The sequence below is a fragment of the Scyliorhinus canicula genome, chromosome 25, assembly GCF_902713615.1.
Source record: "Scyliorhinus canicula chromosome 25, sScyCan1.1, whole genome shotgun sequence".
In the NCBI taxonomy this organism is placed as follows: domain Eukaryota; kingdom Metazoa; phylum Chordata; class Chondrichthyes; order Carcharhiniformes; family Scyliorhinidae; genus Scyliorhinus; species Scyliorhinus canicula.
Genome location: NC_052170.1, coordinates 3,832,328 through 3,856,735, shown reverse-complemented (window position 1 = coordinate 3,856,735; position 24,408 = coordinate 3,832,328). Strand labels below are relative to the sequence as shown.

At 46.4% G+C, this 24,408-nt stretch overlaps 1 protein-coding gene across 10 annotated transcripts in view; it reads right to left on the bottom strand.

Moving 5' to 3' along the window:
* cacna1ab (calcium channel, voltage-dependent, P/Q type, alpha 1A subunit, b) overlaps positions 1 to 24,408 on the bottom strand; it is a 617,073-nt gene that overhangs the window by 303,989 nt on the left and 288,676 nt on the right. For all 10 annotated transcript variants that reach the window (XM_038784774.1, XM_038784777.1, XM_038784770.1 and 7 more), the window contains exon 6: positions 1,340 to 1,431. In XM_038784774.1, coding sequence (XP_038640702.1) covers positions 1,340 to 1,431 — 92 coding nt within the window. The remainder of the gene's footprint in view (positions 1 to 1,339; positions 1,432 to 24,408) is intronic.

Genomic DNA, 24,408 nt, shown 5'->3' with positions numbered 1-24,408 from the left:
ACTGGATTATGGAGATAGGGTGGAGGCTGAAGGGGGGGGGGGGGGGTTCAGCGATTGTGCCTTTTAAAACTGAATAGCGAGGATATCACTAGAGTAGTTTTACATAAATTACTTTATTAAGGATTGAGATGAATTATAGGACTGAGTAATCATTATTAACCATTAAACATATATTGTTTGGACACAGCAGTAATAAATAATCAAATGGGATTTAGGATATCTAACTTGTCCGGAAGGACATCACTTCTGATATCTTGTCTTTGTGAAACAATGCAGGAAGCGGGTTTTGCTGTCCTGTCTCTCACAGACAATGAATGCACAGCAAATTACTAGTAAGCATAGCTGTCAGGATGAAGAGATCAATCATGCGCTGCTTGCAATTCTATTGGGTGAAGTTTAAACATTGCTTGCAATTTTATTGGATAAGTTTAAACTTCGCAGCTTCAGGGATTGGATCGCGTCCAACTGGGGTGGGCTATTGCTTTTTGAAAATTGTATAAAGACTGTGTTCTGGTCTTTGTTCGGCAGAACAGGTCTTGGCAGATATCCAGTCTGTTCTCCGTGTACACGTATCAAGCTTGATTAAATAAGCCATCTTGTCCAGGTTGTCTTGTTTGTTCCTCTCTGTACTGAGTTGACACACAGGGAATAACCCCACGTGGAAGATGACTCAATACACAGGTCTTGAAACCACTCTTACAGAGGCGTTGGCTTAAATAGGGTGCTCTTTCCATGGGTCGGTGCAGACTTGATGGGCCGAATGGCCTCCTGCACTGAAAATTCTATGATTCTATGATTCTAAAATCACCTACATCACTTAACCACTAGAAAGTCACCAGGATTCCCGCCATTATGAATGCTAATCTACTCAACTTGCCCAAAGATGACAAGGTCCGTCTTTACACACATACATCAGGTCCTGATTACATCACTGGGACCCAACTTTAGTTTTAACTTAAGCCTGAATGGCACAGCAGTCATAAAAGAGCGTTGCTTTTGTCTTTTTATGTGGACTATTATCCACACAATAGTTTAAGGCCTCCTTTGCCATGGATTGTTCCCCACATCCCACAAGTCAAATCCAAAATGGGTGGAACATCAGCCAGCAGGATTCAAATGAAGGTGGCAGCATCCAGTCTGGATTCTACCTGCCTTAAACCTAAGGACCAACTTGTTTGGTTCATCAGATCGGCTAATGAGAGACTTAAGACCACATTCTACCAGTTTATGGTTCATCACTTTACAATACAAACAAAGCATCAATTACACCAGAGAATAATTCTTGAAGTCTACTGCTCATCATCTTTAAATACTATTTTAAAGCAGCTTTAATACCTACTTGGAATTCCAGAGACCAACTTCAACGGTCGGAGGACCCGAACTGCACGCAGAGTTCGAAGATCAAATTCTGCACCCGTTGTAGCAACAATACTGGAAAAGAAAATACAGAAAACATATGTCATATTCACAACAACAGATGTGAGTCATGCTCCCACACGCCGTTGTGTATCTGCCTCGAAATCTACGCAGGCTGCAGGATACATAAGGAAAATTTGTTCCTATATAACGAACATTTGGGACTGTGCTCCATCTCAGCAAAACTTTCCCCTGTCTATTTTCTTTCTTCACATAAATGTTAAGTCTCATGCTAAGTTACAATTCCTCATAGAAGCAGCCAATCTTCTCTTATGGCCAGAGGCTTTCGCTGGAGTTGGGTGGGTATGTGGAAAGATATCACACCCAATCTCATAAAATGGTCACAAGACAGCCCGATATGTCCTTGCCAGCTCTCTGCAAGCATAACTCAACCAATCACTTTCCCAACCTTTTTCCCCATAGCCCTGCAAATTATTTATCTTATGGTATTTATCTAATGCTCTTTTTGAAAGCCATCTGCCTCCACCATGCTCTTAGACAGTGCATCCTTGGTTCAAACCACTCGCTACATAAAAAGATCTTTCTTCATGCACGCATTGCTTCTTTTGTCAATTGCCTTAAATTGGTGACCTCTGATCCTTGGCTCTTCTGCCATTTGGGAACAGTTTCTCTTTATCTACACTGATTTTGAATCTCCGCTTCTCTAAGGAGGACAATGCCTGTTTCTCCAGTCTATCCACATGACTGAATTCTTCATCCCTGGAACTATTCTTGTATATCTTTTCTGCACACTCTCCAAATTCTTCCTGAAATGGTGCTCAGAACCGGGCACAATGTTGAGGCCCAACCAGTGTTTTACAAAAGTTCATCATAACTTCATTGCTTTTGCACCCATGCCTCTATTTATAAAATCCAGCATCCTAAATGTCCTTTCAACCACTTTCCCAACTGCTCGCCACCTTCAACGATTTTTGTGCCTATAACCGAGGGTTCGATAGTCCTTTACCCCTTTTGGAATTATATCCTTTATTTAATTTTGCCACTTGTTCTTCCAACCAAAATATGTCTCACCTCATATTTCTCGGTTTTAAATTTCATCTGCCATGTGACCACTCATTGTACCAGCCAGTCTATGTCCCCCTGATGATTATCACTACCATCCACATAGTTCAGAAATACTTCAAATTTTTGAAAACCTATTATTACGATCCCGGACCAAAATCCAACAGTGGCTAGGATACTGGATGAAACCCCAATATTTTATTTTAATTTTGTAAGAATGAGTGAAAAGGATACCTCGCTCACACAAAATATGGTATATTAAAAGAAACTTTATTTCTGACACAGTATTAAAATATCACACAAGAAAATAGCTTACAATTACCCCTTAAACAATGATAATCAGTAGTTACACAATGATCCTTAACTGCTATCCTTATTTCCACTAAAACAATGAAACCGTCTCAGGCCCCAATCCACTTTGAAATACAGTTAGCACTCACGAATACTTGCTGCATAGGAATGACTTGGAATCCCCACATTGAGAAAGAGATCTTTCGAGACTGCTTGGAAGAAAGAGACCTGACACCCTGATGCAGAATCCCTGGCTGTATTCGGTCAGAAACCTTCTCAGCTCACCTTCCAGCTAAAAACTAACCTTGAAAACCTCAACACCTGACTGCTTCAACCCCAGCTTCTCCCATTGACTACATCATCTTACTAAACTGAACACAATCAAGTAATTATCTATTCCATGGGGAACCCTTTTAATATAAATAAAAGTCCATTCACCCAAACTTTTACGATGCTTTAATTGCACCTCTGGCTCAGAAATGCCTAGCTGTCTTTCAAACCCTCTTATCCATGAGCTTTAACTTTGCTGGTAAGTTCAACCTGGCCCTAAACTGACCTACACACTTGTGAAAATTGGGGAGTGAGAAGTCAAACAGCTCTTTCTCCTCATTTTTATCCAGGAATCTTGCAGATCAGCCATGGTTGCCGAAGTCAACCACGAACAATGGTCAAACCTAGAACCTTCCCAATCTGAGGGCTTAGTGATGCGCACAAAAATACTTGTATTGAATGTATGTTGAAAGAACAGTATTTTTTTTAAGCTCAATATAATTATTCCATTAAATCTAGTTTGGATACTTCGTGCCCCCAAGATTAAATATCTTTCTGCTAGGATGATTTTATTTTCTACACAGCTCAGTATCGTACTGGCTTAAAAACACCTTATCCATGCTAATACCATCAAAATGCAACTCTGCACAATGCCAACTCTACCCAAATTGTGCCTGGATACTGATTTATATCAGCAGGTTTTAGCTGTAGAACTTTCTGTCCAGATTAATTCATCGTCAGCAACAACTTATATTTATATAGCACCTTAATGTAATGAAACATCCCAAGGCGCCTCACAGGACTATCATCAAATAAAGTACAACAACAGCAAGCCATATAAAGAGCTATTGAGTCAGAAAACCAAAAGCTTAGCAAAAGAGGTACATTTTAAGGAGTGTCTTAAAGGAGGGGAGCAAGGGAGTGAGGCAGAGAGGTTATAGGGAGACAATTCCTGAACATGGGGCTCGGGCAAATGAAGGCAGTTCCACCAATGATCATAGGATTTACAGTGCAAAAGGAGGCCATTCTGCCCATCAATCTGCACCGACTCTTGGAAAAAGCACCCTACCCAAGGTCCACACCTCCACCCTATTCCCATAACCCAGTAACCCCACCCAACACTAAGGGCAATTTTGGACACTACAGGCAATTTAGCATGGCAAATCCACCTAACCTGCACATCTTTGGACTGTGGGAGGAAACCGGAGCACCCGGAGGAAACCAACGCACACACGGGGAGAATGTGCAGACTCCGCACAGACAGTGACCCAAGCCGTAATCGAACCTGGGTCCCTGGAGCTGTGAAGCAATTGTGCTAACCACAATGCTACCGTGCTGCCCAATGGAAGAGCAATTAAAATTTGGGGGTGCACGTGAGGCCGGAATTAGAGAAAATGCAGATATCTCAGAAGGTGGCGGGGTGGTAAATTGAATGGGTATAGGTTAGGTTGATCTTAGATTATGATAAGTGGTTGGCGCAACATTGTGGGCTGAAGGGCCTGTACTGTGCTGTACTGTTCTATATTCTATGGAGGGCAAGACCATGGGGCAATTTGAAAACAAGAACGAGAATTTTAAAGATAAGGGGCGGGATTCTCCGGGAATCAGCGGGGTAGGCAGAAACGGCGCAGTGGAGTGGAGGGAACCACTCCAGAATCGGGCCGCCCCAAAGGTGCGGAATCCACCGCACCTCTAGGGGCTAGGCCGGCGGCAGATTGGCTTGCGCCCTGCCGGCCGGCGTGGAAGGCCTTTGGTGCCGCGCCGGCCGGCGCGGGTCCGCGCATGCGCGGGAGTGTCTGCTGACATCATCCCAACACATGTGCAGGAGGCGGTTCACCTTCACGCCGGCCATCGCGGGGGATTACACGGCCGGCGCATAGGAAAAGAGTGCCTCCACGGCACAGGCCTGCCTGCGGATCGGTGGGCCCTGATCACGGGCCAGGCCACCATGGGGGCCCCCTCTGGGGCCAGATCTCCTAGCGCCCCCCCCCCCGAGGACCCCAGAACCCGCCCACACCGCCAGGTCCCGCTGGTAAGGGACCAACTCCAATTTACGCTGGCGGGACCTGCATAGACCGAGTGGGACTTCAGCCCATCGCGGGCCGGAGAATCACCGGGGGGGGGAGCCTGCCGACCAGCGCGGCGCGATTACCACCCCCACCAAATCTCCGGCGCCGGAGAACCCGGCAGCTGGCGGGGGCAGGATTCACGCTGCCCCCCCCCCCCTCCCCAGCGATTATCCAACATGGCGGTATGTCGGAGAATCCCGCCCAAGATGTTGGCCGCGTTGCGCCCTGTGCATATCCCGCTACGTCGGGAGAATTCTGGGAGAGGCCCGAAACGGAATTTGCACTGGGCACAAAAACAATTTCTGATGCTCCCGATTGCGCAAGCTAGTGTGATCAGGATCTCACCCAGAAAATGATCAGAGCTCAATTGCATATGTTTTAATCTCAGCTGGAGGTCACCCAGGTACGAATCTCTACTGGTACTTAAAGTTCATAAATTCATAAGATATAGGAGCAAAATTAGGCCATTCGGCCCATCGAGTCTGCTCCGCCATTCTATCATGGCTGATATATTCCTCATCTGTTACCTACAATTTTACAGACCAAGAGCTGGATTGCGAAATCAGCTGGACCATCTCCTCCCTAGAACACATGACCTAGGAGCGGGAGTCGGCAATTTAGCCTCCCGACCCTCAACACCTTCAATGTGATCATGGCTGATCCCATCGTCGCCTCAACTCCACTTCTTGCCTGTTCTCCAGACTCCATAACCCTTCAACCCATTACCTATTAAAAATCTGCCTGACTCGTCCTTAAATTTACTCATTGTTCCAGCATCCATCGCACTCTGGGGTAGCGAATTCCACAGATTCACAACTCTTTGGGAAAAGTAGTTTCTCCTCAATCTGTTTTAAATTTGCTACCTCTTAGTCTACGATTATGACCTCTCGTTTTAGAATGCCCCACAAGAGGAAGCATCAGCTCCACGTCTACTTTATCCAGACCTTTTAGCATCTTATATACCTCAATTCGATCTCCCCTCATTCTTCTAAACTCTAGAGAGTATCGGCCTAAACTATTCAATCTCTCTTCATACGACAAACCCTCATCTCCGGAATCAATCCGGAATCAAAGTGAACCTTTTCTGAACTTCCTCCAATGCCACTACATTTTTCCTCAAATAAGGGGACCAAAACTGTGCACAATACTCCAGGTGCGGTCTCACCAATGTCTTGTATGGTTGCAACAACACTTCCTTCCCTTTATACTCAATTCCTCTTGGTATAAATCCCAATATTCCATTTCCTTTCCTCATTACCTGCTGTACCTGCATGCCCGTTTTCTGTGACTCAGGCACGAGGACACCCAGATCCCTCTGCATCGCCCCACCCCAAAGTCTCTCCCCATTTAGATAATAAGTTGCCGTCCCATTTTTCCGACTAAAATGCATGACCTCACATTTATCCACGTTAAATCCATCTGCCACATTTTGGCCCACTCTCCTAACCTATCTATATCCATTTGTATCATTCTTATTTCCTCATTGCAACTTACTGTCCCACCTATTTTTGTGTCATCTGCAAATTTGGCTATGGAACCTTCTATTCCTGTATCCAAGTCGTTTATATAGATTGAAAATAGCAGGGGCCCCCCGAGGACCGAACCCTGTGGCACCCCACTAGTTACATCTTGCCTTCCAGAAAAAAAAACATTTATCCCGACTCTCTGTCTCCTGTCCGTCAGCCAGTCTTCTGTCCAAGCTAATAAATTACACTAATCCCATGTAATCTCACCTTGTGAATCAACCTTCTGTGCGGCACCTTAGCAAACGCCTTCCAGAAGTCCAGATATACTACATCTACAGGATCCCCATTATCCACTTTGCTTGTTACATCTTCGAAGAACTCCAGAAAATCAGTCAAACTTCAAAGAACTCAAGCAAATTAAAAATGGAAACCAGGTGGCATGGACTCGGGGGGGGGGGGGGGGGGGGGGGGGGGGGTAGGTGAGTATCCCTCCTCGGGGGGGGGGGGTAGGTGTGTATCCCTCTCCACTTACCTCCAGTACAAGGGCACAGCAGCTGTTGGCCAGATGCTGTGGGGGATCCTTCAAGGGGGTTGGGGGGGCTCATACTGGGCAGGAGGGAGCCAGGTCGGGATCTCCCCTGGGATGGGGGTCTTTTTGGGCCTTTGAAGCTTTGAAGCCTGCTTTATTTCATGTTTAATGCCCCATAACAGGGCAAAGCATAGCTGCAGCCTGTCTGTCCTAAAATCCTCTCACAGGACAGAGCCATTCTGCAGCTTGTTTCTTGGAGAAACAATTCACTCCCCTGCAGTTTCAATAGGATCTGTGGTTTCACTGTTGCACGATGCCTGCTTTTATCCCTTTGTACTTGGTTGTTTACATTGAATTTCACAACCCATTGACTTTTACAAGCCTCGTGATTGAAGCTATGAAAAAGTGGAGGGTGGCTCTATTAATTAATGATGGTGTTAGAATAACAGAGAGATGAGCTAGGTTCAGGAAACCAGGTTTGGGTAGAGATGAGAAATGAGAACGGCATGAAGTCATTTGTGGGAGTAAGTACAGGCTCCCTAACAGTAACCACATGGTAGGCCTGGCTTTCAAGGAAGAAATAATGGGATAGGCACCCGGTTCCAGTTCGTTGCTGGTGGCAGCATCGAGGTTCAAGCCCCACACCAGCGGGAGGATGCAAATGGGTCATTTTATTAATTGACTGGGCACTAAATTTTCCACGCCTGCATGATATTCTGTCCCTCTGGGCCAGGATTCACACGGGTGTGGATTGGTGCAAGTGTTTACTGGCGTGGCCCTGATGCTGTGGACCTTGTGCTGGGCAAAGGGGTAAGTACTGTATTTAAGGTAGGTGCCTGCAAAGTCCTTTGGAGAGCTCCACCTCCCCACCACAAAGAAAATCCTGATATGGCAGCGGGGGGGGGGGGGGGGGGGTCTCTGATATTGGGGGGGGGGGGGGGTTTCTGTTGGGGGCGTCTCCGTTGGGGGGGGGGGGTCACCCTCATGCATGTATTGTGTGTGGGGGAGGGGGGTGACCCAGCGATTCTTGTGGTGGGGAGTATGCCCCTACTTGTAAGCGGGCAGAGGAGAAGGATTTGCGTTGCGGGGAGGAAGCCGACCGTTGGACGTCACTACCAGGCCGCCCATTCGAAACGATGGTCCGATAGCGTGATTTGCAAAGGAATCCCTAGTGATCCACCTAGTGATTCGCTCTCCCCAGCCATAGATTTGCCTGGCTGGGGAGAGCGAATTGCTTCTGGCCGCCACTCCCAGTGCCAATGCAAACCAGAAGCGACTCAACTCCAGTGGGAGAACATAGTCAACCAGCTCGGAGCTGGTTTAGCACCCTGGGCCAAATAGCTGGCTTGTAATGCAGAACAAGGCAGCAGTGCGGGTTCAATTCCCGTACCGGCCTCCCCGAACAGGCGCCGGAATGTGGCGACTAGGGGCTTTTCACAGTAACTTCATTGAAGCCTACTCGTGACAATAAGCGTTTATTATTATTATAGTCTCCCGAACAGAGAAACAAGCCCAATATGATTGAATTTTACATTCAATTTGAAGGAGAGAAGAGTGGTTAAATAAGGGTAATTATGAGGGCATGAAAATAGAGCTAGCTAAAGTGAACTGGCAAATTAGGTTAAGGGATGGGTTAATAGAGATGCAGCGACAGACATTCGAGGAGATATTTCAGAATACATAGTACATTCCACAGAGAAAGAAAAATTCCATGGGAGGACCCACTATCCCTGGTCAAACTTAAAGAAAAAGCATATAATTCTGCAAAGGTGGGTGGCAGGTCAGAAGGTTGGGCAGAATATAAAAATCAAAAAAGATTGACTAAAAGATTAATAAGAAGGGAAAACTTTGAGTATGAGAGCAGCTAGCTAGAAATATAAAGACAGATAGTTAGTAGGCACGATCCAACGGCCACACCACACCCAAAAAGCAGCTCTCTGCAGCGCAGCGTGGCCAATAAAAGTTAGGAGGATATATACGGAAAGGTTAAGTGAGTGGGCAACAATCTGGAAAATGGAGTGCAATATGGGAAAATGTGAAGTTGTTCATTTTGGTAAGAAGAATAACAAGGAAGCATGTTATAAAAATGGTGAGAGATTGAAAGCTCTAAGATGCAGGCAGATCTAGATGTCCTCTTGCATAAATCTCAAAAGGTTAGTATGCAGGTAAAGCACGTAATTAGGGGAGCTAATGGAATTTCAATGCTTGTGAGGGGAATTGAATATGAATGTAGGAAGGTTATGCTTCAGTTATGCAGGACATTGGTGAGTCCATATGTGGAGCATTGTGTACAGTATTGGTCTCCTTACTTAAGGAAGTATGTAAATGCATTGGAAGCAGTTCAGAGAAGATTCTGGGCGGGAGCATTCACGGTCTTAGCCAGGATAGTGGGGGAGGAGGTGGACCCGGACCCTTAGGTGGCGATATTTGTGGTTTCAGAGAAGCCGGAGCTCATGGAGAGGAGGAAGGCCGATGTTGTGGCCTTCGCCTCTCTGATTGCACGGCGGCGAATTTTGCTGGAGTGGCGGTCGGCATCGCCACCAGGGATAGCTGTTTGGTTGGGTGACCTGTACGACTTCCTGCGGTTAGAGAAGATAAAATATGAGTTAAGGGGCTCTTCAGAGGGGTTTGAGGAAACGTGGGAAATGTTTGTGACCGTATTTGAGGGGCTGTTCGTTGCGGAGGAGGGGGGTGAAAAAGGGGGAGAATCTGTACAGACTGTATAGTTGATTGCTGGGAAGTATGTTTCCTGGGGCGCTAAATCGCTGTAACTTGTTTGTTTGTAATAAAGTACATTTTTAAAACAAATCTTACAACACCAGGTTAAAGTCCAGCAGGTTTGTTTCAAACACTAGCTTTCGGAGCACTGCTCCTTCCTCAGGTGAATGAAGAGGTATGTTCACATTCACCTGAGGAAGGAGCATTGCTCCGAAAGCTAGTGTTTGAAACAATCCTGTTGGACTTTAACCTGGCGTTGTAAGACTTCTAACTGTGCTCACCCCAGTCCAACGCCGGCATCTCCACATCATTTTTTTTAAAAAAAGCAGTTCAGAGAAGGTTTACCAGAGTAATACCAGGAATGGGCAGGATGTCTTATGAGAAAAGGTTGGGGAGGCTGGGCTTGTATCCACTGGAGATTATAAAAGTAAAAAGCAACTTGATTGAAGAATATAAGATCCTGAGGGGTATCAACAAGGTGGATGTGGCGAGGATGTTTTTCTCTCTCTTATGAGAGAATCTAGAACTATGGGTCACTGTTTAAAAATAAGGGGTTGCCCATTTAAGAGATGAGGAGAGCGTTTTTCCCTCAGAGGGTCCTAGGTCGTTACAACTCTGCTTCCAAACATTTTATGGTAGAGAGTCTTTGAATACTTTTAAAGCATAGGTAGGTAGAGTCCTGAGAAGAAAGGGGGTGAAAGGTTATCGGGGGCAGACAGGAACGTGGGATCGAGTCTACAATCAGATCCGCCATGATCTTCTTGAATGGCAGGACAGGCTGGTGGGGCCGAGTGGCCTCCTCCTGCCCCTAATTCAGATGCTCTTATGACTAAGTGGAGCATTGACAAAGGCCCTTGGATGACTCGATCAACATTGGAAAGAGCGACGTAAACCCCACCATAGAGCTCAAGAAACTTATGGGACTGACCTTGATGCTACTTGCGTGCCAGCTATTGTGAAATTTAACGTGAAATTTGTTTTTCTGTTTTGAAGTAATTTGCTTAATAATTAATGTTTGAACTATGTTCAATTTGGTTTTAGAAAGTGGAACCTTGTACATCGGTTTCTTCTGTGGGTCTTTTGGGAAACTCATATTTTTTTTAAAGTTATCAGATCGTAACAACGTTTGCAAAGACTGGCTTAATCTTAGACCGTTACCAGGGAGAGGAGTAAAGACAGTAACTAGGGTGCCAAGTTTGAAGCAGGAGGTGAAACCAACAGCTTTAGTCCTCCCAATGTTTAATTCACATGATAGCATGAACAATACATTAAACTTTCACTAAACAGCATCAGCTTGAGTGGAAGGCGTTGGAAAACATTGTTTTTGCTCACTGACGGAACCATACATCAATTCAATCTCAATTATGTTGCATCAACTATTCTTAAATTCAGTCTTTAAATATCAAGCTGTCACATTTACAAATCCCAAGACATCACTATTCTCTTTAACAAGGAGAGTGGATTTTTTTTCTATTCTTCCCACCTTTTATTTCTCTCCCATTGATGAAACCATTGACATGTTAAGATACAGTTCTACAACTTACGTTATGTCACCCAAATGGTTGCTCTCCTCGTCTCAATCCTGATAGTAAACAGAATCACAGAATACTACAGTGCAAAGGAGGCCCTTCAGCCCATCAAGTCTGCACCGCCGCAGTAAAAACACCTGACCTGCCCACCTAATCCCACTCGCCAGCACTTGGCCCATAGCCTTGAATGTTAAGACGTGACAAGTGCTCATCCAGGTACTTTTTAAAGGATGTGAGGCAACCCGCCTCTACCACCCTCCCAGGCAGTGCGTTCCAGACCGTTACCACCCTCTGAGTAAAAACGTTTTTCCTCAAATTCTCCCTAAACCTTCCATCTCTCACTTTGAACTTGCGTCCCTTCGTAACCAACCCTTCAACCAAACAGCCACAGAGTGTTTTCATCCAAGCCTAATCCTATCCAAATTATATTCAACTTGGACACCAAGCTGGCCTTGTGATGAGTAGAGCATAGATTCAAAGAATAATCAGGTTAATTTAAAAATGTGGGTTGCATATACTTGTAGTGTAATCACTGTCATTTAGAATGCTGAGGGGTGATCTAATTGAAGAATTTACAACGATAAAGGGCTTCACAAGAGTAGATACAGAGAGGTGAGATTGGTTGTGGACGTAAGCGCAAATTAGACAATAGCAAATAGCCAGCCCGTTATGAATGATATGCCCGATCTTCTTTTCCACTGAATTAATTGAACAAGAACAAGGCAGTGCGTAAAATGAGTTGCCAATTTGCTTTCACCGGTTTTGTACCAGACAAATCTAACCCCCAGAAAAATTATTCCCTCTGCAGGGAAAATCCATAACAATAGGGTATAATTTGTAAACGCATAGCGAGGGCATTCAGGAGAAAAACCAGGAAACATTTTTCACACATATATCAGTAGAAATCTGCAAACGGTCTCCCCTAAAAAGCTGCAGATACTGGGTCAAATTCAATTTTCTAGACTGATATTGATAGATCTTTGTTAGAGAATGGTATCAAGAGGGAGGGACATGTTGAAGGTGGCGCAGCAGTACAACTCAGGGTGACTATGTGACCTGGTGGTTTTCGATGGGCAAGGGAATACTCATCTTGCTAACATTTCTTCCCTTTACCCCCCTGCAGAGAATGGCCAGCTATGCTTGCCGACTACCACAGCTGTTGTTGCTGCGGATACACAAAGGCTGGAGGCACAAGGCCTGCTTGGGGAGGACCTGGCACAAGAGGAACCTTCCCGACACTTCCGGTGTGCACCATGGAGTGAGTGGTCACACACATGGCAGCTCCTGAAAAGAGCTCTTTTTTAAGCAATATGGAGTCTTCAGGGGCTTTTATGAGAGACCGATATGTCGGTCCGAACCTCCGGCGGAGAAGGGACCGGCTGAGATTCCCGAGGGTGGAGGAGGGACGGGTGGAGGGCTTGGGGGCGCCAGTTGAGCTTGAGGAGCTGGTTAAAGGGATAGGGAACATGCAGTCGGGGAAGGCGCCGGGGCCGGATGGGTTCCCGGTTGAATTTTACAAGGCGCATGCAGACCTGCTGAGCCCCTTGTTGGTTAGGATCTTCAACGAGGCGAGGGAGGGGGGGGGGGGGGGGGGGGGGCTTTGCCCCTGACGATGTCTCGGGTGCTGATCTCTTTGATCCTTAAGCGAGACTGGGATCCCCTGCAGTGTGGGTCATACAGGCCGATCTCACTCCTGAATGTGGACGCCAAGTTGTTGGCAAAGATCTTAGCCACGAGGATAGAAGATTGTGTGCCGCAGGTTATCCACGAGGATCAAACGGGGTTTGTGAAGGGGAGGCAGCTGAACACTAATATACGGAGGCTCTTGAACGTTATTATGATACCGGCGGTGGGAGGCGGAGATAGTGGTGCCGCTAGATGCGGAGAAGGCCTTTGATAGGGTCGAGCGGGGGTACTTGTGGGAGGTGCTGGAAAGGTTAGGGTTTGGGAGGGGTTTGTCAGTTGGGTGAGGCTGTTGTATGAGGCCCCGATGGCGAGTGTGGCCACGAATAAGAGGAGGTTGGAGTATTTTCGACCATACCGAGGGACCGCCTACTTTTTGCGCTGGCAACTGAACCCTGGCTATGGCGCTGAGGGAGTCGGGGGATTGGAGGAGGCTGGTCCGGGGTGGGGAGGAGCACTGAGTGTCGCTCTATGCGGATGACCTATTGTTGTATGTGGCGGACACGGTGGGGGGAATGCCGGAGGTGATGGGGATTCTCCGGGAATTTGGGGATTTCTCAGGGTATAAGCTTAACTTTGGGAAAAGCGAGCTGTTTCTGGTACACCCGGGGGACCAGGAGGGGGGGATTGGGAGGCTCCCCCTGAAAAGGGCGGAGAGGAGCTTCAGGTACTTGGGGGTTCAGGTGGCCAGGAGCTGGGAGACCTTGCATAAGCTAAACCTCACAAGGCTGGTGGAGCAAATGGAGGAGGAGTTTAAGAGGTGGGACATGTTGCCGCTGTCTCTGGCGGGTAGGGTGCAGTCAGTCAAGATGACGGTTCTCCCGAGGTTTCTGTTCCTGTTCCAGTGCCTCCCCATCCTTATCCCGAAGGCCTTTTTCAGGCTGGTTAACAGGAGCATTACGGGGTTTGTGTGGGCACACGGGACACAAAGGGTGAGATGGGTGTTCTTGGAGCGGGGCAGGGATGGGGGGGGCTGGCGTTGCACAACCTCTGTGGGTATTATTGGGCTGCCAACGCAGCGATGGTGCTTAAGTGGGTAATGGACGGGGAGGGGGCGGCATGGAAGAGGCTGGTGATGGCATCCTGTGTGGGTACGAGCCTGGAAGCGCTTGCGTCGGCGCCGCTGCCGTTCCCTCCGACGAGGTATACCACGAGCCTGGTGGTGGCAGCTACCCTCAAGATTTGGGGGCAATGGAGGCGGCACAGGGGGGAGGTGGGGGCCTCGATGGGGTCCCCGATACGGAGGAACCACCGGTTTGTTCCGGGGAGAATTGATGGCGTGTTCCTGAGTTGGAGCAGGGCAGGTGTCAGGAGGCTGGGGGACCTGTTAATTGATGGGAAGTTGGGTCGGGGCTGGCACGTAAGAAGTTCCCCGCGCATGCGCAGGATTGAGCTGGCCCAGCTGCGCATGCGCGGGTTGGCGCGGTGCCCATTTGGCTGCACATATGGAGGCTGGAGCGGCGTGAACCGCTCCAGCGCCGTGCTGGCCCCCTATGGGGGTCAGAATAGGACGTGCCCGGGCCCTGTTCACGCCGCGTGTACGCGACGGCGTTCACAACAGCGCGAATACTTGGCCGCCATATCGGAGAATCGACCCCACAATCTCCTGGATTCAAGTGCTTGCAAGCCACCTGGAATAATCATAGGTGACACATGGAGAGAGGTGAGGTGGCACCAGTATTGTACCGGTGAACAAACTTCCTTCCCCTTGGACTGTGGGATAATGTTACAAACCTTTCACATCTTTAGCAGGGGCAGACAAGGTAACACCCACAAATCTCCATCTTTTCCTCTTCTGCCCATGTTGAGCACAAGCAAGCCTTTCATCCTCTCAGAACAATACTTGGACAAATAACTTGGTGCTCTCTAGATTAGGTAGGGTGGCCTTTTACACTGTGGTTATCACACTCTCATAGCAATTGCTCACATGCACAATTCCAAACTTTTCACCCACAGCATCATACCCATGTCCCTTATTTGACCTCCCATTTCATTGGCACACAATCAACTTTTAGATTATCCGTCCATCTTCTTGTGAAACAAATTGGCACATACCAACTACAAAACACTGCAGCAGCATCCCTGTCTTTAATGCCGTTGCCCTCGGTTTCTGTCAGGGTCTACGGGCCTTTGCCTTAGTGGTGTAGGTTGGTGGTGGTAGAGTGGGGATCCAAAGGAGGTTGAAATTTCAAAATTCTGCCACTGGTCTGAACTTGTGAGAGGCAGTTAGAGAAGGAGGAGTTCAAGTGTCTGTCGGCAGTATAGCCAAAAAACTGCTTTAAATGTAATTTCCTACCTTCTGGATCTGTATTTAAAGCTCTTCAGAAACAGCCCCCTTCTGAACACTTGATCTTGAAGTTTCTGCACTTCACTGAAATATGCAAAATCTCCCCCAGAATACACAGTCTGAATACACTGAATACACAAACTACAGGAAGCCTGGTGGCCCTTTGACACTGCCTTACACTTGGAGCGGCACGGTGGCGCAGTGGGTTAGCACTGCTGCCTCACGGCGGTGAGGAGCCGGGTTCGATCCTGGGTCACTGTCCGTGTGGAGTTTGCACATTCTCCCAGTGTCTGCATGAGTCTCACCCCCACAACCCAAAGATGTGCAGGGTAGATGGATTGGCCACGCTAAATTGCCCCTTCATTGGAAAAAAAAGAATTGGGCCCTCTAAATGTATTTTTATAAACACTGCCTTACACTTTGACAAAGTCTAATAGGGCCAATGGTGATTTGAATGTAGAAACTCAAATAAATTGGGGGAAGAGTTTCAAATGTGGAACTCTCACAGAAATCGCTCCCACTCAATGTCTCTCACAGAATGGCTCTCAACGACAGACCAAGGCGCCCGATCGTCTAAATTTGTAGCCTTCTCTGTAATTTTAAAACCAATCTGTATGTATATAGTTTTCCACCACCGCCGCTGGACTCATTTTTAACAGGGGGTGAATGTGGAAGTCACCACTGTTGCATTATATTGCATATAGGGTATTACGGTAAGGCCCCTGTACTGCAGGTACGGGGGTAAATCCCTGCCTGCCGGCTCCGCCCAGTAGACGGAGTATAAATGTGTGCGCTCTCCGAACAGCAGCCATTTCGCCAGCTGCTGTAGGAGGCCACACATCTCTGTGTAATAAACAGAGTAGATTACATTCTACTCTCGTCTTGTCGGAATTGATAGCGCATCAATCAGATAAGTCTGGATTCATGTTACACTTCAGCCATTCTGAAAAGTCAGCAGTTTCACATTTCAAGAAATTTTTCACGAATTTTTCATGAGATCAGGTGACTATACTGCAGCAAAGACTCTTGACTGAACACAACCAGCAAACAAATGTCTCCATTGCATCATTTTTGTATTTTGTCCCATTTGTAAGGTGCCCAATATTGAATGTTGGTGAATGGGAAATTGGGATTGAGGTTATTGGTTTTGCCCTCGAGTTAGTTTTGCTCACGCAAAAAGGGAATATCTAGCTGACAGCGTCCCTTCCTCTCTCACTTCCTCAGCTTCTCCCCTAATAGGTGGTGGCAAGGACTGATCACTCGTGATGGCGAGGCCGTGCAGCTTGCAGTCAGAATCTGGGAGAGAAATCATGGGCATGGTGCTTCCCCTATTTTTAGGCCCCTTATCCATCCTCCCCCTGCTGTTTAGCCGCTCCCTCACATCCCATGATGCTCAGGAATGAGGAAGTATAGCTATGTGTGATGAACTGTTTGATAGAAATCCAGTGAAACATTTTGGCTTTTGTACTCTATGCCTCTATTTATAAAGGCCACTGAAAACTCAGGTTTCAGTACTTTACAACCATAGCTTTGTCAGACAATTACACACAACTTGATCATTCATATTATGCAACCAGCTCCGCTTCTTTGAATCTGACCCTATGCAATATCCGAACAGAAACATACAAAGGTTCCACTGTGGGCAACACGGTATCAGAGTGGTTAACATAGTTGCTACACAGCTCCAGTCTCCCAAGTTCGATTCCCAGCTTGGGTCACTATCTGTGCAGGGTCTGCACATTCTCCCCGTGGGTTTCCTCCCGGTGTTCCGGTTTCCTCCCACAGTCCAAAGATGTGCTAGTTAGGTGGATTGGCCATGCTAAATTGCCCTTAGGTTAGGTGGGGTTACTGGGTTATGGGGAAAGGGTGGAGGTGTGGGCTTTAAGTGGGGTGCTCTTTCCAAGATCTGGTGCAAACTCGATGGGCCGAATGACCTCCTTCTGCACTGTAAATTCTATGATTCAAAAAGACTTGAACCTTGCAAGCACCTCAAACAACAATCCCATCTACAAATTAATCTTGAACTAACAGCAATATTTTCAAGTGTCATGTAATTCCTGGTTTTACTTCCAAAATAGCAAAAGCTTCCAGGAAATCAGCACCAACCAATTCACCTTCAATAATGTGCTTTTTTCATCCACATAATTCTTTTGTTGACAAAAGAATTACACTTTGTATTGACTGATAAATATATTCTCATTTAAATTGAAACTAACCACACTTACAAGTGCGAAATCTGAAATATAAACAGAGTGGGCTGGAAATACTCAGCCGGTCAGGCAGCACCTGTAGAGAGAGGAACAGAATCAATGCTCCAGGCCCACAATCTTATATGGTACATTTTTGAGAACTGTATTTTCTTCCCTATTATTAATTACAAAATATTTTTCGATGTTGAATTGCATCTGCCCAATCACTGATCATTTTACATCCTGATAGTCTATGCCCTGCTGTGGTTTTTCACGAATGGCACTCACTTACTCATTCACCCCGGGCTGAGTTGCTCCAGTCGCCGCCTCCTGCTCCCCCCCCCCCCCCCCCCCCCCATCGCCCCTCCCCCCCACCTTGGCTTCTGTAGTTCTTAAGTGGGCCAGCGCTTGCATGGGAAAGCGGACGCACAGCCAAGGATTGACTACATCACCCAGCATGCACCCTGTCTTTCAAAACAATTGGCCGCACAGACTGAGGCTCCCACTCCAGGACAATCAGATCTCGAGTACTGGAACTTTATCCTGGAGCGGAGCGCCGACTACACATTTGTTTGCGAGCATTTTGAGGTGGCCACTGGAAAGAGGGCTGCCCCAGCCCAGGCCCCCTGGGCACAGGTTCCGGTGGCTAGCACTTGTGCAACCCCCTCTCCTGGACCCTGCTTGCAGCATTCCACAGATCGTGAAACCCAGTTTCTGGGGGCCTCCTGCAGAGCGACCCAACTAGTGGAATCGCTGCTTCAGCGTGCCAAGATCTGTTGTCACATTAGTTGTGGCAGCATGGGCCCTCAATACACACAGGATGCGAACCAAGCATTGGTCAGTGGGGAGTCTTCATCGCCCAGTCGACACCCTTTGGCTGAAATTCAGGTAGCACAGTGGATTGCCGCAGGATGAAAGCATCACGATGGCATTGGCCTGTATTGCCCGCTGCCTGTGGTCACACACCGGCTGGAGCCCCTTTCTGTTCTGCTGTCGTTTAGAGTTGACAAGCAGTGCCTGCAAAGCAATATGCATTCAATCAACTGCATGCTGCAGCATGCCAAAAGACTGAAAATTTTGCAAAGCCTCCTGTTCACTGTGTGAATCTCTCTGGCAAGAGTGAATGGAATGAAGTCATCTCTCTCTAAATAGAGAGCCCTAGGATTTAAGATCACAAAGAACAGAAGCAGGAGGAGACCATATTGAGACTCTTCGAGCCCATTCTATAACCCAACAGGATCACGGTTGATCTTTGACATGCTCCATGAAAAGTGCAACTAGGCAATGTTTTCAAACAATTTCTAAATTTATTTTGCATTGAAATATATTCATCGATATATTTAGAAATCATAACTTGGTGCAATCTTATTAATACAGCTCATCATAGTGTGATTATCAAACAGTCGCTTGAATGTTCAGAACTTGAGGGCGGCACGATGGTGCAGTGGTTAGCACTGCTGCCTTACGGCGTCGAGAACCCGGGTTCAATCCCGGTCCCGGGTCACTGTCTGTGTGGAATTTGCACATTCTCCCCGTGTCTGCATGGGTCTCAACCCCACCAACCCAAATACGTGCAGGATAGGTGGATTGGCCACGATCAATTGCCCCTTACTTGGAAAAAAATGTAAAAGCAAAAAAAAAGTTCAGAACTTGAATATTGCTTGAAAGAAAGCATTTTAATCAGTATCTAACCGATTTTTTGCCCGATTCCTTGCTTCCCTTTGAGATTAAAACTCTTGTTGATCTCAGCCTTGAATATACTCTACGACTGAGCATCCATAGGTATCCAAGCTAGAGATTTCCAAAGATTTCAAATTCTCTGAGTGAAGAAATTGCTCCTCAGCCTATTGCTTTGCCTTGAGACTCGCCCCCTCGTTCGAGACTCTCGAGCTAGGGAAAATAGGATGCTCGGGTCAGACCCCATTTGGTGTATTGTGAGCAGCTTTGAACCCCCTATCTAAAGAGATATGTGCTGGCCTTGGAATGGGTGCAGAGGAAGTTCACATGATCCCGGAATGAAGAGCTTGTCATATGAGGAGCAGTTGAGGACACTGGGTCTGTTCTCATTGGAGTTTACAAAGGTGAGGGGGGGGGGGATCTTATTGAAACTTACAGGATACTGCGAGGCCTGGATAGAGTGGACGTGGGAAGGATATTTCCACGAGTAGGAAAAACTAGAACCAGAGGCCACAGCCTCAGACTAAAGGGACAATCCTTTAAAACAGAGATGAGGAGGAATTTCTTCAGCCAGAGGGTGGTGAATCTGTGGAACTCTTTGCCGCAGAAGGCTGTGGAAGCCAAATCAATGAGTGTCTTTAAGACAGAGAGAGATAGGTCCCTGGTTAATAAGGGGATCAAGGGGCAGCACGGTGGCCTAGTGGTTAGCACAACCGCCTCACGGCGCTGAGGTCCCAGGTTCGATCCCGGCTCTGGGTCACTGTCCGTGTGGAGTTTGCACATTCTCCCCGTGTCTGCGTGGGTTTCACCCCCACAACCCAAAAATGTGCAGAGTAGGTGGATTGGCCATGCTAAATTGCCCCTTAATTGGAAAAAATAATTGGGTAATCTAAATTTATTTTTTTTTTAAATAAGGGGATCTGGGGCTATGGAGAGAAGGCAGGAGAATGGGAATGAGAAACATATCAGCCATGATTGAATGGCGGAGCAGACTCGATGGGCCAAATTGTCTAATTCTGCTTTTATGTCTTATGGTCTACTCTGTCCAGCCCTCTCATGACTTTGAACATTTCTATCAAATCTCCTCTTAGCCTTCTCCTCTCCAAGGTGAATAGTCCCAACTTCTCCAATCTATCATCCTAATTGAAGTTTATCATCCCCGGAAGCATTTTTGTAAACCTCTTCTGCACCCTCTTCAATGTGTTCAAAAATTGAACACAATGGACGAGATTCAGCGGCCTCATTGCACCGGGCCAGGCCGCTGAATCTCACGAGAGGCCTCTCGCGAGATTCAAATGAATCACTGCCAGCCTGTCACTGGTAGACTGCCTGGGTGGCACTGAGGCTGGCAGAGGCACTAATAGTGCTGGGGTGCCAGGTTGATACTGCCAGGGGTTGGATCCAGGGGGGTTGGTCTCACCAGGTAGAGTGGGGAGAGAAAAACAGAGAGAGGAGGGGGGGGGGTGGGGGGCTGAAAGTGGGGTTGGGGGAGGGCGGGATATGGGCAGCTGGACAAAATGGCACCTCGATCTGCGAGGAGTCTGTCCTCACCAGCAGCAAATCCCTCAGTGCTGCCTTGGCCGAATGAATCGCCCTGAGGCCAAAAAAAGACAAAGTGCCGTGAATAGCACGATGTTTGTCAGCGCTGCAGCCACTGAAAAACACACCCCTAAGCGTGCCGTTCAGCAGACTTAATTGCGCCCAGTACTTCAGCTGAGGTCAAACTAGTGTCTTGTATAAGTTCAGCATAAGTCAATGTTACTATAAAGTCTTTTAATGTCATTTTCAGTTATTTAAAATTTGGTTACTCAGGATTCTAGATCAGATATTAATTTAAAATGTCTTATGCTGTATGAAAGAAATTGCACCAGGCTATAATTTTTAAAAAAAAAACATTTTATTAAGGCATTTATGGTTTTATAACAATAAACAATACAAATACAAATGTAAACATAATTCAGTGCATAACACATCCCTCCATCTCCCACTGTTCCCGCCTACTCTAGACACAAAATAGCCTAACACCCCCCCTACCCCCCCCCCCCCCCCCTGCAAGCTATAATTTCTAAATATACCCAGGAATATGTTTTAATGCAAAAAGAATTATAGTTTAAAACACTGCTCATTGCACTGGTTCATGGAGGATTTTACATTCGGTTATATGCAAATAAATTAGGGCAGAAAACTGGGCAAAAACTCATTTTGCAAAAGTACGGCAATACCGAGGGAAATTTGCATGTGGATAAGTGACTATGCCCAATCCACCGTGTATTTATTATACGCTGGATAATACTGTGACAACAGAGAGACCTGGGTGTGCTAGTGCATGAGTCACAGAAGGTTGGTTTACAGGTGCAACAGGTGATTAAGAAGGCAAATGGAATTTTGTCCTTCATTGCTAGAGGGATGGAGTTTAAGACTAGGGAGGTTATGTTGCAATTGTATAAGGTGTTAGTGAGGCCACACCTGGAGTATTGTGTTCAGTTTTGGTCTCCTTACTTGAGAAAGGACATACTGGCACTGGAGGGTGTGCAGAGGAGATTCACTAGGTTAATCCCAGAGCTGAAGGTGTTGGATTATGAGGAGAGGTTGAGTTGACTGGGACTGTACTCGTTGGAATTTAGAAGGATGAGGGGGGATCTTATAGAAACATTTAAAATTATGAAGGGAATAGATAGGATAGATGCGGGCAGGTTGTTTCCACTGGCGGGTGAAAGCAGAACTAGGGGACATAGCCTCAAAATAAGGGGAAGTAGATTGAGGACTGAGTTTAGGAGGAACTTCTTCACCCAAAGGGTTGCGAATCTATGGAATTCCTTGCCCAGTGAAGCAGTTGAGGCTCCTTAATTACATGTTTTTAAGGTAAAGATAGATAGTTTTTTGAAGAATAAAGGGATTAAGGGTTATGGTGTTCGGGCCGGAAAGTAGAGCTGAGTCCACAAAAGATCAGCCATGATCTCATTGAATGGTGGAGCAGGCTCGAGGGGCCAGATGGCCTACTCCTGCTCCTAGTTCTTATGTTCTTATGTTCTTATAACAGCTATAACTTGTACGGAAATACTGCCTATAAAAACAATAAATGGTGCAGGGTGCTTCACATGAGTGATACTAAACAAAAAATGACACTCGCTACAGAATGAGATAGTAGGACTGATTGCAAAATGCTTTCGGAGGGAGAGAGAGGTGATGAAGTTTAGGGAGGGAATTCCAGAGCTCGAGGCCTATGAAGTCAAAGGCAAGACCGCCAATGGTGCAGCAACTAAAGTAGAGGATGTACGAGTGGCAAGGGTTGGAGAAGTGCAGAGATCCTGGGGGCTTGCAGGTCTGGAGGAGGGAAGAGGCCATGGGGAGGGGGGCCGTGGGGTGAATTTGGAAATAAGTTTGAGAATTTTGAAATCTGGACCAGAAGCCAACGTGCGATGATGGGTGAAGTGGACTTGATGCAAATTAGGTTTAGGAGAGCAAGGTTTTGGATAAGCTCAAAATGATGTAGTGTTGGAAGCAGGAAAGAATTGGAATAGGTGTCTAAAAGGTAACAAAAACATGGATGAGATCTTCTGCAGCAGATGAATTGAAGCAAATCTGAAGATGGATATTGTTACAGAGGCGGCAATAGGCAGTCTTGGTGATGGAGAGGTTATGTGGTTGGAGTTAAATTCAGGCTCAAATAGAATGCCAAAGCTACAAACAGTGTGGTTCAGCATCAGACTTGCTCAGTGTTTCTATATTGGTTGGGTCAACATTACAGACTAACATCCATATTCAGCCAACATTTATGAATGAAACAGCAATGTGATATGACCAAATAATCTGTTTTCTGTGATGTTGAATGAGGGACAAGTATTGATCAGGGTACAGGGATTACTCCTCTGGTATTGTTCAAAGTAGTGCCATTGGATCTTTTACATTCAGCCAAAGATGCAAAAATGACCTTGGTTTAACATCTCATCCAAAAGATAGCACCTCCAACAATGAAATGCTCACTTCGTGCTGCTCTATCATAGAGGTCTAACAAAGCACAGAAAAGGCCCTTCGGCCCAACGTGTCTGTGCCAGTTAGAAACAACCACCTATTATTCAAATTCCATTTTCAAGCACTTGGCCTACAGCCTTGTATACCTTGGCATCGCAAATGCACATCTAAATACTCCTTAAATGCTATGAGGATCTCTCCTTCTGCCTCCCTTTCAGGTAGCGAGTTCCAGACTCCCACCACCCTCTGGGTGAAAAGGTTTTTCCTCACACACCCTCTAAACCTCCTTCCCTTTATCTAAAATCAATGCCCCCTGGTCATTGATCCCACTGCCAAGTGGTAACATTTCTTCCTGTCTACTCTATCTATGACCCTCCTAATTTGATACATCTCAATCAGGTCCCCCCTCAATCTCCTCTGCTCCAAAGAAAACAATCTCTTGTCATAACGAAAACTCTCCAGCCCAGGCAACATCCTTTGCACCCTTTCCAGTGCTATCACATTCGTCCGATAATATGGATTCCAGAACTGCACACAATACTGTAGCTAACCAGCATTTTATACAGACCCAGCATAACCTCCCTGCCTTGGCGAATAAAGGTGAGTCAGCCTTGATTTCTGCACTCAAGCTCTGGAGTGGGATTTGAGCATGGAATCTTTTCACTCATTGGCGAGTATGCTACCAACAGTCTGACTAGGAAATAGAGTTTGTAGCACACACAGTACCTGTCATTTGAAACAGATGCAATGGGCAAGGTAATCTCAAGGGCAACTAGGGATAGGCAATAAATGCTGGCCTAGCCAAAGAAGCCCTCTTGAATGGATTTTTTAAAAATCACATTAGGATATAACAAAGTTTGTTTGGCTAACTAAACTGACACAAATAGAAATATGAATGAAGAAAAGACAGAGCCACACACACACACACTGAATCAAAATGGCATCTTGATCACAGTGCTGCTCAGTTGCTGCATAATGTTAATTTCGTTAAGAGGCAATCACCACAGCAATTGTATTTCCTGCTGCACCATGTTAATTTTAATAAGAGCACATCATTTTGCCTCTGTGAAATAAAATATCCTTTTTACCCAATCAATAAACATTTACCTTACCACCACAGAAACTGCAGGCTGGAATGGTGGAGACTGGTTGTTGAGAGGGGCTCATTTCACTGTCTTTATGAATGACGGAACAGAAAAAGTTAGCGGTTTTAACAAACAGGTAGAAAATCAGGATTGAAATAAATTATGGACAGTTTTGGCATCTTTCATGGTAACTACCATCAAGGG